Source organism: Rattus norvegicus, chromosome 10 (assembly GCF_021556685.1).
Source record: "Rattus norvegicus strain SHRSP/BbbUtx chromosome 10, alternate assembly SHRSP_T2T, whole genome shotgun sequence".
NCBI classification, from domain to species: domain Eukaryota; kingdom Metazoa; phylum Chordata; class Mammalia; order Rodentia; family Muridae; genus Rattus; species Rattus norvegicus.
In genome coordinates, this window is record NC_141543.1 from 56535819 (window position 1) to 56548098 (window position 12280).

Genomic DNA, 12280 nt, shown 5'->3' on the forward strand with positions numbered 1-12280 from the left:
AAGAAAGACCAAACTTGAGCCTGATTATGACCTTGTATGCAGCCAGTGTTGACAAAGGGCTGTGACTTCAAAACAGAAGAGAACATCTGCTCTTATCACTGCTTGAGAGATGATGAGGTCAGGTGGGTAGGGTCTGGATCAGGGCTGGCTGGAGTTCTCTCAAGAATACTAAAGGCAGTTCCTGATGGGATTTACACCATAACTTTCTATAGTGACATGACTGTGGCTGTAGATTCAAGAGACTGCTGGATACGTGACCTTTAAAAGTTGTGTATCCTACCTTTCTTCACTGTCCAGAGCATAGACTATGATTTCTATGTGCCTACACCCTGAAACCAGGAAATATGGAAGGTCCCAGAGGCAGTAGTTATTCCTGTCTTTTACAATATGAATTTCTTATAAAACTTGGACAGACTCTCTGAATCCTTCCCAAGTCTACAAGAGCTGCTAACAATCTATGTCCTAAATTTGAAACAGACTAGATAAGAGCCAAGTCACACTGATGTAAAAGATGAGGTCCCATAGATGTTGACTCTTGAAAAGACCCTGTCCTTATGCTGAGTCAAGTGAGAAAAGAACCACATATATTACCAGCATAGTAACTAAAGGGAACATGGATGACTGATGGGAAGTTCTGGGTAGAAGATGTGGAGAACCAAGGAAAATGAAAAGGATTGTAGGTGGCTGGCGACTACTATATGTGGAGAGAATCAGAGTGTTGGTGGTTTAAATAGAAATGACCCCACGATGGACTGTTGTGTTTGGATGCTTTGTCATGGGAGAGGTATGGCCTTGTTGGAGTAGGTATGGTCTTGTTGTAGAAAGTATGTCACTGGGGGACAGCTCAAATGCTCAAGGCAGGCGTAGTATAACTGTTTCTTCTTGCTGCCTGCTGATTGAGATGTAGAACTCTCAGCTAGTTCTCCAGTACCATGTTTGCCTATATTCCTTCGTGCTTTCCACCATGACAATAATGGACTAAACCTCTGAACTGTAAGCCAGCCTCAATGAAACGTTTTCCTTCATAAGAGTTTCGTTTGTTATGGTGTCTCTTCACAGCAATAAAAATCCTAAGAGAGAAGTGGATACCAGGAGTGGGGTATTGTTGTGACAGGCCTGACCATACTTTTGTTTGGAGGAATGTGGACTTTGGAAATTTGAGGTAGGAAAACAGCGGAATGCTTTAAGCATACTTAATGGGTGATTCTAGTAGAAACATGGAAGACAGTGGTCCTGAGGGTAATCTGAACTATGGAGGCCCAGCTCAAGAGAAGACCATTACTATGTGGCCTAGAGACTGTTCTTGTGACACTTTAGTGAAGATTTGCCCTTGTCTGAAGAAACTTCCTGAGGCTGAATTAAAGAATTTTGGATAAATTGCATTGGAAGAGGAAATTTCAAAACAGCCTAGTATTGACTTTGTCTTATAGTTATTAGTGTTTACTCTTATGGAGATCTATAATGAAAAGGAGCCAGCTGAGAAAGAAAAGTACAAAATGTACATATCAAGGATAAAGGAGGATAAAGAAAATGGAATAAAGCTAAATTCTGTGTTCAAGGAGATAAACAGGTTAAAGAAAAGCCTTACGTTAAATGGAATAAAGAGAATGGTGACTTCAGGCAAGACCCCACCCAGCTAAGCTTACAACTTGTGAAAAGGAATTAAAGAATAGTTTAGGGCTGGATGTGATGGCACAGCCCTTTAATCCCAACACTCCAGTAGAAGAAGCAGGTGGATCTCTGAGTTTGAAACAAGTCTGGTCTATAAATCAGTCAGGTGGTTCCAGCAAAGGAAACTGTCAAAAAGAGAAAGCCAGTGAATATATAATTGAATGAGGGGACTATGCTCTAGCTCCAGCAAGCAATAGCATTTGACATCTTCTGTCACATGGTTCTAGTTTTAGAGTCAAGGATAAAAGAAAGGGTCCTCTTTTGACTAAGGAAAACCGCTGAGGCCAGGGATGTATCAGGTGTGTCCCTGCATGGAGGAATAGAGAGGCAATTGTGGGAAGATGTGAAGGTGAATTATGAATTGTGTTGAAGAGCCCAAATGTTGGAGATCTCGGAGCTTTAGGATACCTGCCAAGGAAAACTGCAAGTAGGGAGTGGAACCAGCCCAAGAGAAAAAAGTGTGTTGCAGTCAACAAAACTGAAAGGAGTTGGAGATTTGAAGAGCAACTTTGGTCTCAGTCACTATGGAGATGCAGAGTTTGGATTTGTCCAGCTGGGTTTTGGTATTGTTTCGGTCCAGTATTTCCTCACTATGTTCCCCTTTGGAATGATTAAGTATATCTTGTGCCACTATAAGTTGGAAGTATGTGGTCTGCTTTTTTATTTTGATTTTTTTGGACACCATGGTTAGGAAATTGCATGAATCTCAAAAGAGACTGTGTACTTCATACTTTTAAACAAGTTTAAGACTGTTAAAGGCTATGGGGACTTTTGAATTTGGACTGAATGCATTTTTTTTTGCATTATATTATGCCTATAAGCCTATGGGGACCAGAAAGTGAAATTTGGTGGCTTAAATAGGAATGTGCAACCTCTATCCCAATAGACTCATGTGTTTAAATGTTCGGTCATACAGAGTGGCACTATAAGGAGGTGTGGTCTTTTTGGAGTAGGTGTGGCCTTTTTGGAAGAGGTGTGTCACTGGGGGTGAACTTTGAATTCTCAAATGCATAAGCCAGGCCTAGTATGATTATCTGTTCCTTGTGTCTACTGATCTAGATGTAGAACTCTCAACTATCCCTCCTGTACCATGTCTGCCTGGGTGTCACTATGCCTCCCACCATGATAATACACTAAACCTTTGAATTATGAGCCCAATTAAATGATTTCCTTTATAAGAGTTGCCGTGGTCATAATACCTCTTCACAGCAATAAAAACTCTAAGGAAGACAAAGGGTCTTCTTCTACACTGTTCAAACTCACCTTGAAGTCAGGGATTTGATAGCCTTTTCGAAGAGTGATCTGAAACACATCCATGGAACTGATAAAAGCTGCCAGCCTGGTCAGACTCTGCTTACCACTTCCACCTACACCAACTAGCAGGGCATTTCCTCGAGGGGACTCCAGGATTCGGTTGATGTGACAGCTGGAGAGGAGTAAGCAGAGGTGTATCACAAAGTCCACTGTCCACAGTGAGAAGCACAGAGGGTGAGATGGTTGGAGAGAAAATGAAAGCCTCTCCTGGAGGCATAATTGAACTCTGGGTAACTTTCACAGTTTGCCCTCAAACATGGTATCATCTTCTTGTTCAAGTGTACTGAAATTGTTATGGCTTACATAAAGCCAGAGGCCCCATTGAACTGATTGAGAGTGGGAGAAATGGCCAGGGAAGGCTGGCAGGCCTGGTGGCATGAGCTGTGGTACTGGAGAGGGACTTGGATGAATTTTTTTTCTCCCTCACTGAATCTGCCTTTCCCTCAGTGTCCTCCTTCTCATCCTTGTGTGACTTTGAGTAAAAGTGGAACCATGAAAAAGAAGAAAAGTTAAAACCCTGCTATTAGGAAAATAATCAGAGAAGGCTGAAGCCTTGAAGACAAGGCTAGAAGTGTTTGTCTCATGAAGAATAAGAACACAGTTAAAGAATAGGAAGAAAGCAGTGAGTTCAGACCTGAGCCTCAGTCTTCTAACCCTTCCTGGATGCTGATGTTCAAGCAATGGATATTTGTAGATGTCACTTCCTTAGCTTCTGGATTCCCCCCTCTAACATCTTAGCACCCCAAGTATCTCTTTCTCTACTCCAGCCCTGGGAAAATACTTCAGGTCTCCTCTGGGCTTAGATCATCACCTCTGAAGGAAACCACTACCCACCCAAGCAGTCTTCTTCAAATGATACACCTGCAACCTCCTCCAGACTCTCATTTCAACCTTCCATTAATCTCCACTAGCCGTGGATCTTATATAAGGCTCCTAATGGCTTCTCATTATACAAAATATATAAAATACAGGGAAAACACACTATTCTATGGTCTAGCAATAAATCCTACTGACATTAATTTTATGGGCTTGCAGACTAGTGTGTGTAGATGTCTGTGAATATATATTTGGTTATTACATCTGAAATGTCAATGCATTTCTATCCTGTAGCTTTTAAAATTCAAGGGCAGCTTACATACTGAGCGTAATGTTTTGTTTATTTGTTCCAAGTCCTGATGATTAAACTCAAGTCCTCACAATGATGCGTGGCGCTCTACCACCAAACCAACTCCTAAACATTGGGTACAGTGTCCTGAGACCAGTTTTTCACTTAGCAGTAGATTGTGATGACTTCTCTAAGCCATTAAGCAATCTGCTCGACTATGCCTTTGATGGTGTAACACCACCATATAGAATTTCAATATTGTATTGATAATAAAAATACAATAACTTGTTTGTCTGAACTATCCTACTATTGGATACTTAGGCTGTTTCCAATATCTCCAGTCTCATATAATGTGTTATAACATTTTGTTTATATCTCTATTCATTTCCTTGGGGTGAGTTTCCTAGATGTAAAGTTGCTGAGCCAAACAGCAAGGCAATTTTTAAATGGCTCAGGAAATTTAATGGGGAAAAAGCTGCTCAGAATGGTGGTGCCCATCTGTGCTCTTTTCAAGTAAAACTTCTCCATAATGCTGGAGGGTGAGAACACACTGGGTTGTATTCACTGACTTATAGTGTAAGTCAGTGAATTCTAATGTTGGTGATCCTGGACAGAAAGAGTGCAATATAACTGGTCTTTCTACTTTTGTGGATTCTTCTTTTCCCCACCCTTTATCTCCCTGGTTTTGTCCTCAAACACCAGATAATAGAGAAACAAGGATAGAGGAGAGAGGAACTATGAAAATCCCTGAACCTAATTTCTTTCCTTTTGTGTCTTCTTTGATCAGGATTACTAGCAATCTACAACCAACCTCCCTAAACAACCACCAACCACCAACCCCACTTAGTGGGGATCTAGCATTTATATATCCTCTAAAAAGTTCCCCGAACTCCAAATGTTAGAAAAATTACAGAAACTGTCTGCAACTGGCAAAATCACTCCACTGCTAGAGCACAAGGCAAATCATAGTCAGCTGCTGTGGACATTCTGAAGCAGCCCCATATCCCACTTCTGGGATTCGAATAATAACACATTCTTATACTTCTGTGTTTTTTGAAGAAACCAAAATTCCAAAATTGTCACTACAGTGTGTTGGGTATGACACTTTTGGCTAAGAATCAGAGGATCCATTTGACATTGGATCTTGTGCCTCTGCATCCCTGCCCTATATTAAAGATGCTACAGTAGATACCTCATATTCAAAGTGGTGAACAATTAGGATCTGACTAAACTTAGCATGGAGCTGGTGCTTGGGAGTAGTTTTGGAAGATGTCTGACTCAATCATAACCAGCATAAGAAACTGGGGATCCTCATTGCCTCATCTCTCCTGGGGATCATATTTGCTGTTGGGATGGAAACCCTTGCATAGGTGTTTGTGTATCAACAACTCATAAGCAACATGCACTGGGCATGGACCTCATTCATGTATGTAGTTATCATACACACACACACACACACACACACACACACACACACAAACACACACACACACACACACACTTGACAACTTTAAAAGCTACATATTACAGTTTTAACTTGATTTTTTTTAGGGAGTAGAATACTTTTCATGCATATGAGTCATAATGTTTTTCATTTATGCCTTTTCTATTTTTTTCCCAAGGATGACATCTATGTTTGTAAGGCCCTTTCATGTGCATTCTAATTCCCTTCAATTTTTTACTTCCACCCTTTTGTTTTCTGCTTTAGACCTAGCAAAGTGTTTAGGTCTTAAAACCATACATCACTGAATTCTGTGTGGCTCAGGCTTGTCTGCTTAAGTATCCAGGAGTTATTTATTGGCCTATATTTACCTATTTTATTAGTTCTCCTTTTCACTTATTTAATTGTAAAACGTATGCTCTGTCATTATCAGCTAGATTTACCCTTCTCTTGCCCTCCTATTAAACTCATTTCCACATGCCTAAAGAGTATGCATGTTTATTTTGTGTTCATTCCAGAGCAAACACATCGAAGCTATCCAATATAGTTTTATTACATTGAAACAAAACCCAGTGACTTATACTCAACCTCACATTTAAGGCACTGTTTGTAATTCTTCATTATGCTCTGTGCAGGAGCTTGTGTTTTTTTCTGTGTCTGAATTGATGCCTGATGGAAGGAGACACTGGTGCCAAATATCCAAGCTCTATCTTCCCATTCAGGAAAGATGGAGAGCAGACTGGACTCCTGGATGCAGGCATGGAGGAGGAATTGGAGTACAACTGGGTCATTGTGTCGCCTGGTTCACAGTTCTATTCTTGAAGGCCCAGAGTCAGTATAGAATGGGCTGCATCATTCAATATTTAGATGAAAAAAATGCATCCGGAGTGGTGAAGTTTCAGAGTTAGTATGGCTAAGTTAGCAGCCGTCAGCATTAGACTCCAGCTGGGGCTTCATTAACAACCTCTGACAAGGGCAAGGGACTCTGAATTTAAATTACAAAATTTAAAAAGAAGATCAATATTCTAGAGGACTCCTGGGCCAGAGAACCAAGACTGTCTGTGTTAAGCCCATCACTGAATTTCTGAGAGATTAAAAACAAAAGCTAAAGATGCTCCATAGCATAGCTGGAGGAAGCTGAGTCTTTGAAGATACTCTCTCTCTCTCTCTCTCTCTCTCTCTCTCTCTCTCTCTTTCTCTGACTAATAAGGCATTTGGAGCACAAAAGCAGTATTTCCAAAGGGTTGTATGATTAAATAAGTATTGTGATTCTAAGAGAAGAAAACACCATACTAAAATATCCAGGAAGAGAAAAAAATCAAAGAGGAAAAGAGAAAGTTGAGGACTATGCCAAAGTGAAGTGAAAGAACTAGTATAAAGACTGCAGCAAAAAAAATGAGGTTCAGAGCTAAACAAAGAATTCTCAGCTGAGGAATGCCAAATGGCTGAGAAGTACCTAAAGAAATACTCAACATCCTTAGTCATCAGGGAAATGCAAATCAAAACAACCGTGAGATTCCACCTAACACCAGTCAGAATAGCTTAGATCAAAAACTCAGGTGACAACCGATGCTAGCAAGGATGTGGAGAAAGAGGAACACTCCTCCATTGTTGGTGGGATTGCAAACTGGTACAACCACTCTGGAAATCACTCTGGAGGTTCCTCAGAAAGTTGGACATTGCACTACCTGAGGACCCAGCTATGCCTCTACTGAGCATACACCCAGGAGATGCTCCAACATACAACAAAGACACATGCTCCACTATGTTCATAGCAGCCTTATTTATAATAGCCAGAAGCTGGAAAGAACCCAGATGCCCTTCAGCAGAGGAATGGGTACAGAAAATGTGGCACATCTACACAATGGAATATTACTCAGCTATCAAAAACAATGATTTCATGAAATTCATAGGCAGATGGATGGAACTAGAAAATATCATCCTGAGTGAGATAACCCAACCACAGAAAAACACATATGGTATGCACTCACTGATAAGTGGATATTAGCCCAAAAACTCGAATTACCCAAGATACAATCCACAGACCACATGAAACTAAAGAAGAAGGATGACCAAAGTGCAAATGCTTCACTCTTTCTTAAAAGAAGGAACAAAAATATTCATAGGAGGGGATGTGGAGGCAAGGTTTGGAGCAATGACTGAAGGAACAGCCATTCAGAGCCCATACATATATACAGCCCATATGTATATATATGTATATATATATATGTGTGTGTATATATATATATATATATACAGCCACCATATACATATGTGTATATATATATATATATATATATGTGTGTGTGTGTGTGTGTGTGTGTGTGTATATATATATATACAGCCACCAAAACTAGATAAGATGGATGAAGCTAAAAAGTGCATCCTGACAGGATATAGATGTCTCCTGAGAGGCACAGCCAGAGCATGTCAAATACAGAGGCGAATGCTAGCAGCAAACCATTGAACTGAGAACAGGATCCCTGTTGGAGGAATTAGAGAAAGGATTGAAAGAGCTGAAGGGGCTTGTAACCCCATAAGAACAACAATACTAACCAACCAGAGCTCCCAGGGAATAAACCACTACCCAAAGACTATACATGGACTGACCCATGGCTCCAGCTGTGTATGTAGCAGAGGATGGCCTTGCTGGGCACCAATGGAAGGGGAAACCCTTGGTCCTGCCAAGGCTAGACCCCCCAATGTAGGGGAATGTCGGGGGAGGGGGAAGGAAGGGGGTGGGGGAACACCCTTATAGATGAAGGGGAGCAGGATGGGATACAGGGTTTATGTTCAGGAAACCAGGAAAGGGAATAACATTGGAAATGTAAATAAAAAAAAATCCAATAAAAGAAAAGGAAAAAAAAGTTTATAGCAAAAACAGCAGGATCTGCTGGTGAAGGGAGTCATTGGAGGGACGGTCTACTCCCAGAGAGAGAAGAAGGTACAGAGTGAGGCCAGACTGCTTCCTGGAAGCTGAGTAGGGGAACTGCGTAGATATTGTGTAGTCTACAAACCTATGTTGGATGGGGAGATGGGTGGATGTTAAACCAAGCGGAGAATCATAAGAAATGCAGCACCTGGTCAAGGAGCATGAGGTGTGGACCTGGTCATAGCATTTGACCTTAGTGAACGGTAGGTCTGGATTGTTTACAGTGACAGTTCCTTTGTTCGTGCAGCAAAAAGAGCCTGTTGAAGAGAGAATTAGAGGCAAGAAAGGTTGACAGGTATAGACTGCCTTTGTGATGGGTTTTGTTGTGAAGAGGCACAGAGAAATGGGGGATTAGTAGATGAAAAGGGAGATTGGACTAAGGAATAGCTTATTATATTTCTGACAAGTGAAAATGTTTGCATATGCTGACACATGTGACCCAGAAATCAGTGATGGGGTGAAAGGGAAAGGAGGAAGGGGAGGGGAAATATCTATGGGAAGAAATAAAGTTACCAGGAAGGGGAAGGGATGGGACCTCATGACAGGTAGAGTGATTGGCCTTCAGAAAGAACAAGGTGACTCGAATGGAAACAGGAAGGCTGATAGGACTTTGTGCATAGAATGCATGAGGCAGTGAGGCAGGGGGCTTTCAGGTCGGTGATGTGTACATTGGGGTGAGCATGAGCATTTTCTTCTAGTCATTTTGTTATTTCAGTAAAAAGGGCAGAATCAGATATGGGAGGAGATGTACAGAGGGTCAGGAAATTGAACAGAAGTATGTAGCAATAGGGAAGGAGGGACTGGGGGTAGCAAACAGGAAGTCTTGGATGCCAGGAAAGCAAGAACCTTCCAGGACCCCATGGGCATGGCATTAGGTGAAATACTCCCACAAAGGGGAGGGAGAACCTGTCAAGACTGTATCTAGAGGTTAGGCATGACCCCTGGTTGAGGGATAGGGCCATCTACCCATCTCCAAAATTTTAACCCAGAATTGTCCCTGTCTAAAGGAAATACAGGGACAAAGAGTAGAGCAGAGTGAAGGAACGGTCATCCAGAGACTGCCCCATCTGGGGATCCATCTCACATGCAGACATAAAACCTAGACACCATTGCTGATGCCAAGAAGTGCTTGCTGACAGGAGGCTGATACTGCTGCCTCCTAAGATGCTCTGCCAGATCCTGACCAATACAGATGTAGATGTTCAAAGACAACCTTTGGACTGATCACAGGGACTCCAATGGAGGAGTTAGGGGAAGGACTGAAGGAGCTGAAGAGACCTTATCTGGCATCAATGGGAGGGGAGGCACTTGGTTCTGTGAAGGCTTGATGCCTCAATTAGAGGAATAATGGAGAGGGTCAGTGGGGAAGCACCATCATAGAAGCAGGGTAAGTGGGGATGGGATAAGGGTTTGCAGAAGGGAAACCATGAAAGGGGATAACCTTTGAAATGTAAATAAATAAAATATCCAATTAAAAAATAAAAATAAAAAGTAAATTATAAAAAGGAAACAGAAAAAGAAAATGACTATTAAAAACACAAAAAATGCTAAAATTTCTATTTGCATATTTTATATGTTGACAGTTCAGGTATAAAATGTAATGGTCATGGTCACTTTGCATGTCCTAAGCTTGTGTGATTTCAATGTGGCAAGTATTTTTTAAATGATGTGTGAAATTCAGGGGCACAGCTACAATCTTTCTAGTCTTAGATAAATAGGGCATTAAATGTAATAAATCATTTTAAAATAGCTGCTTATAAGTGGTCAATTAAAAGATTTTACATGAGGAAAAAAAGATGCATTCTGTAGCAGTAACTGAAGGCAGGGCAGGGCTGTCAGAGACTGAGGAGAAAGCACAATCAGATCTGTGCAGTTATTTCAGGAAGCTGAAGGGAATGAAGTTCTCAGGGTAGATGGGGAGGGTTTCAGGCCATGATTAGGGTCTACCTGATGTGTGTGGACACAAAGAAGAAGCAACACTAACCACCGTGGTTGAGGGATTTTCTTCAACAACTGGGAGAGGGATGAAATAGACGGCAGTGTGGTTTAACGAGAATTGTGTTTGGTCCCATAGACACTCTGACAGGAGAGTGAGAGAAGTTTGGACTAGGATAACCATCTGTTAACTAAGAAGACATGACAGGGAAATGGGTACAAGAGTATGATTAAAGCATCTGGCCCATAAATGGAAGCCTTGATGGAGTTGGGGAACAGCTGGAGCTTGGAGGGAGTAGAAGAGAAAGATGGATGTGCGAGTCATAGAGATGCCTGTAATTTAGACTCTAGAAGAGAGCTCAGTGCTGAGAGTAGACATGCTGGGGAAGAATATGTGTTGGAGGGGTGGGAGCATGTAGCTAAGGTCACAGGAGACATATTGGCCAGGGAATAGAGTGTTCAGGGCTGGATGTTGGGAATGAGTGGAGTCAGAGGTAAGGAGATTGCTCAGGTGCTTAGGAGATGGCTGGGCTTCAGTAGACAGTGACACGGAGAGGCCGGGGGCATAAAAGTAGAGCCCTGTGCTTCACAATGACTGGGCCTTCTGAAGGTTAGAAAGAGAAATGTGTGGGACAGAGTAGGTTAGAGAGATGGCTTAGTGGTTAAGAAAACTTTCTATTCTTGCAGAGGACCTGGATTTGATTTCTAGCACCTAGCCATGGCTTACAATCACCTGTAACCACAGTTCCAAGGGATCTGATGCCCTCTGCTGGCCTCTATAGGCACTGGGCATGTACTTGGTACCATATATACATTCAGGCAACACACTTACACACCTAACACATAGAAACAAATAAACCTTTTTAAAGGGAGAAATGACTTAAATCGTGCCATAGTGGTGAAGGTGAGGATAGGAGCCTTGTCCTTCTCTGAGCTCTGAGGTTCTTGGGATGGGTGGGAAAGAGGAAACAGCTCCCTTCAAGTCAGGGCCAGCTGTGTGTCAGTGAGCATTTGTTAGTGAACACCCTGGGGAAGTTGGTTAGAGTGGGAGGACACTGTAAGGCACCAAGAGTATCAAGTAGATCTCAGACTGGTCAACATAAACAGTTGGATCTGAGCCACATTGTGTGAGTGTAAGTTATCAGGGAGAGCTGGTGACTATTGCCAGTGATAAGTGATACATTAAATAGAGCATGCATAATAATATTTAAGTTTTGAAATACATGAGTACTCGAAAAAGATGCACAAGTGTGTGAGAGTGTAAGTGTGCCTCTCTCTCTCTCTCTCTCTCTCTCTCTCTCTCTCTCTCTCTCTCTGTGTGTGTGTGTGTGTGTGTGTGTGTGTGTGTGTAGATGAGGGTCCTGGTGCTCGCTGGAGCTGAACTCTGTGTTCTACTGCCCCCTATGGCTATTAGTGAAACTGCAGTTGTAGCACTGCTACCAGTCATCTTGACCTTCACTTACAAACTTTAGAAAAAAGTGACTTGAAATAACCAAATGAGACCTCTGACCCTAGGAAGGAGAAGCCACTGAGGGGAGGCAAGGAAGAGATGCACACTCACATATGATGTATGGCATCCTCAAAGAGAACCAGGTCCATCACAGCATTCACTTCGTTGTGGCTCTCCAGGGCTTCCACCAGAGTCTGGCTCAGAAGGTCCCATGATTGCACAGGCATGTACTTGGGCTCACCAATGCCATTTGCAAAGTGACAATACATGTTCAGGTTTTGGGTCTGCTCCAGCATCCCTTTGCTATCCTGGAGAGAAGACACAGGGAAGAGGATCTTCTGTATTGGTACCCAATATGGGGGAGATATCAAACTGACTGCTTTTTCTCTCCACATACTTAGTGAAAATTAAGCATCAGGTCCTCTTGGGAAT

The 12280-nt window shown here is 42.1% G+C and overlaps 1 protein-coding gene across 1 annotated transcript in view; it reads right to left on the reverse strand.

The window, feature by feature from the left end:
* The window catches only part of Dnah9 (dynein, axonemal, heavy chain 9), a 353020-nt gene that overhangs the window by 125372 nt on the left and 215368 nt on the right, over positions 1 to 12280 (reverse strand). The window contains 2 exon segments of the mRNA NM_001427097.1: positions 2935 to 3097; positions 11960 to 12156. Of these exon segments, the coding sequence (NP_001414026.1) occupies positions 2935 to 3097; positions 11960 to 12156 (360 nt within the window).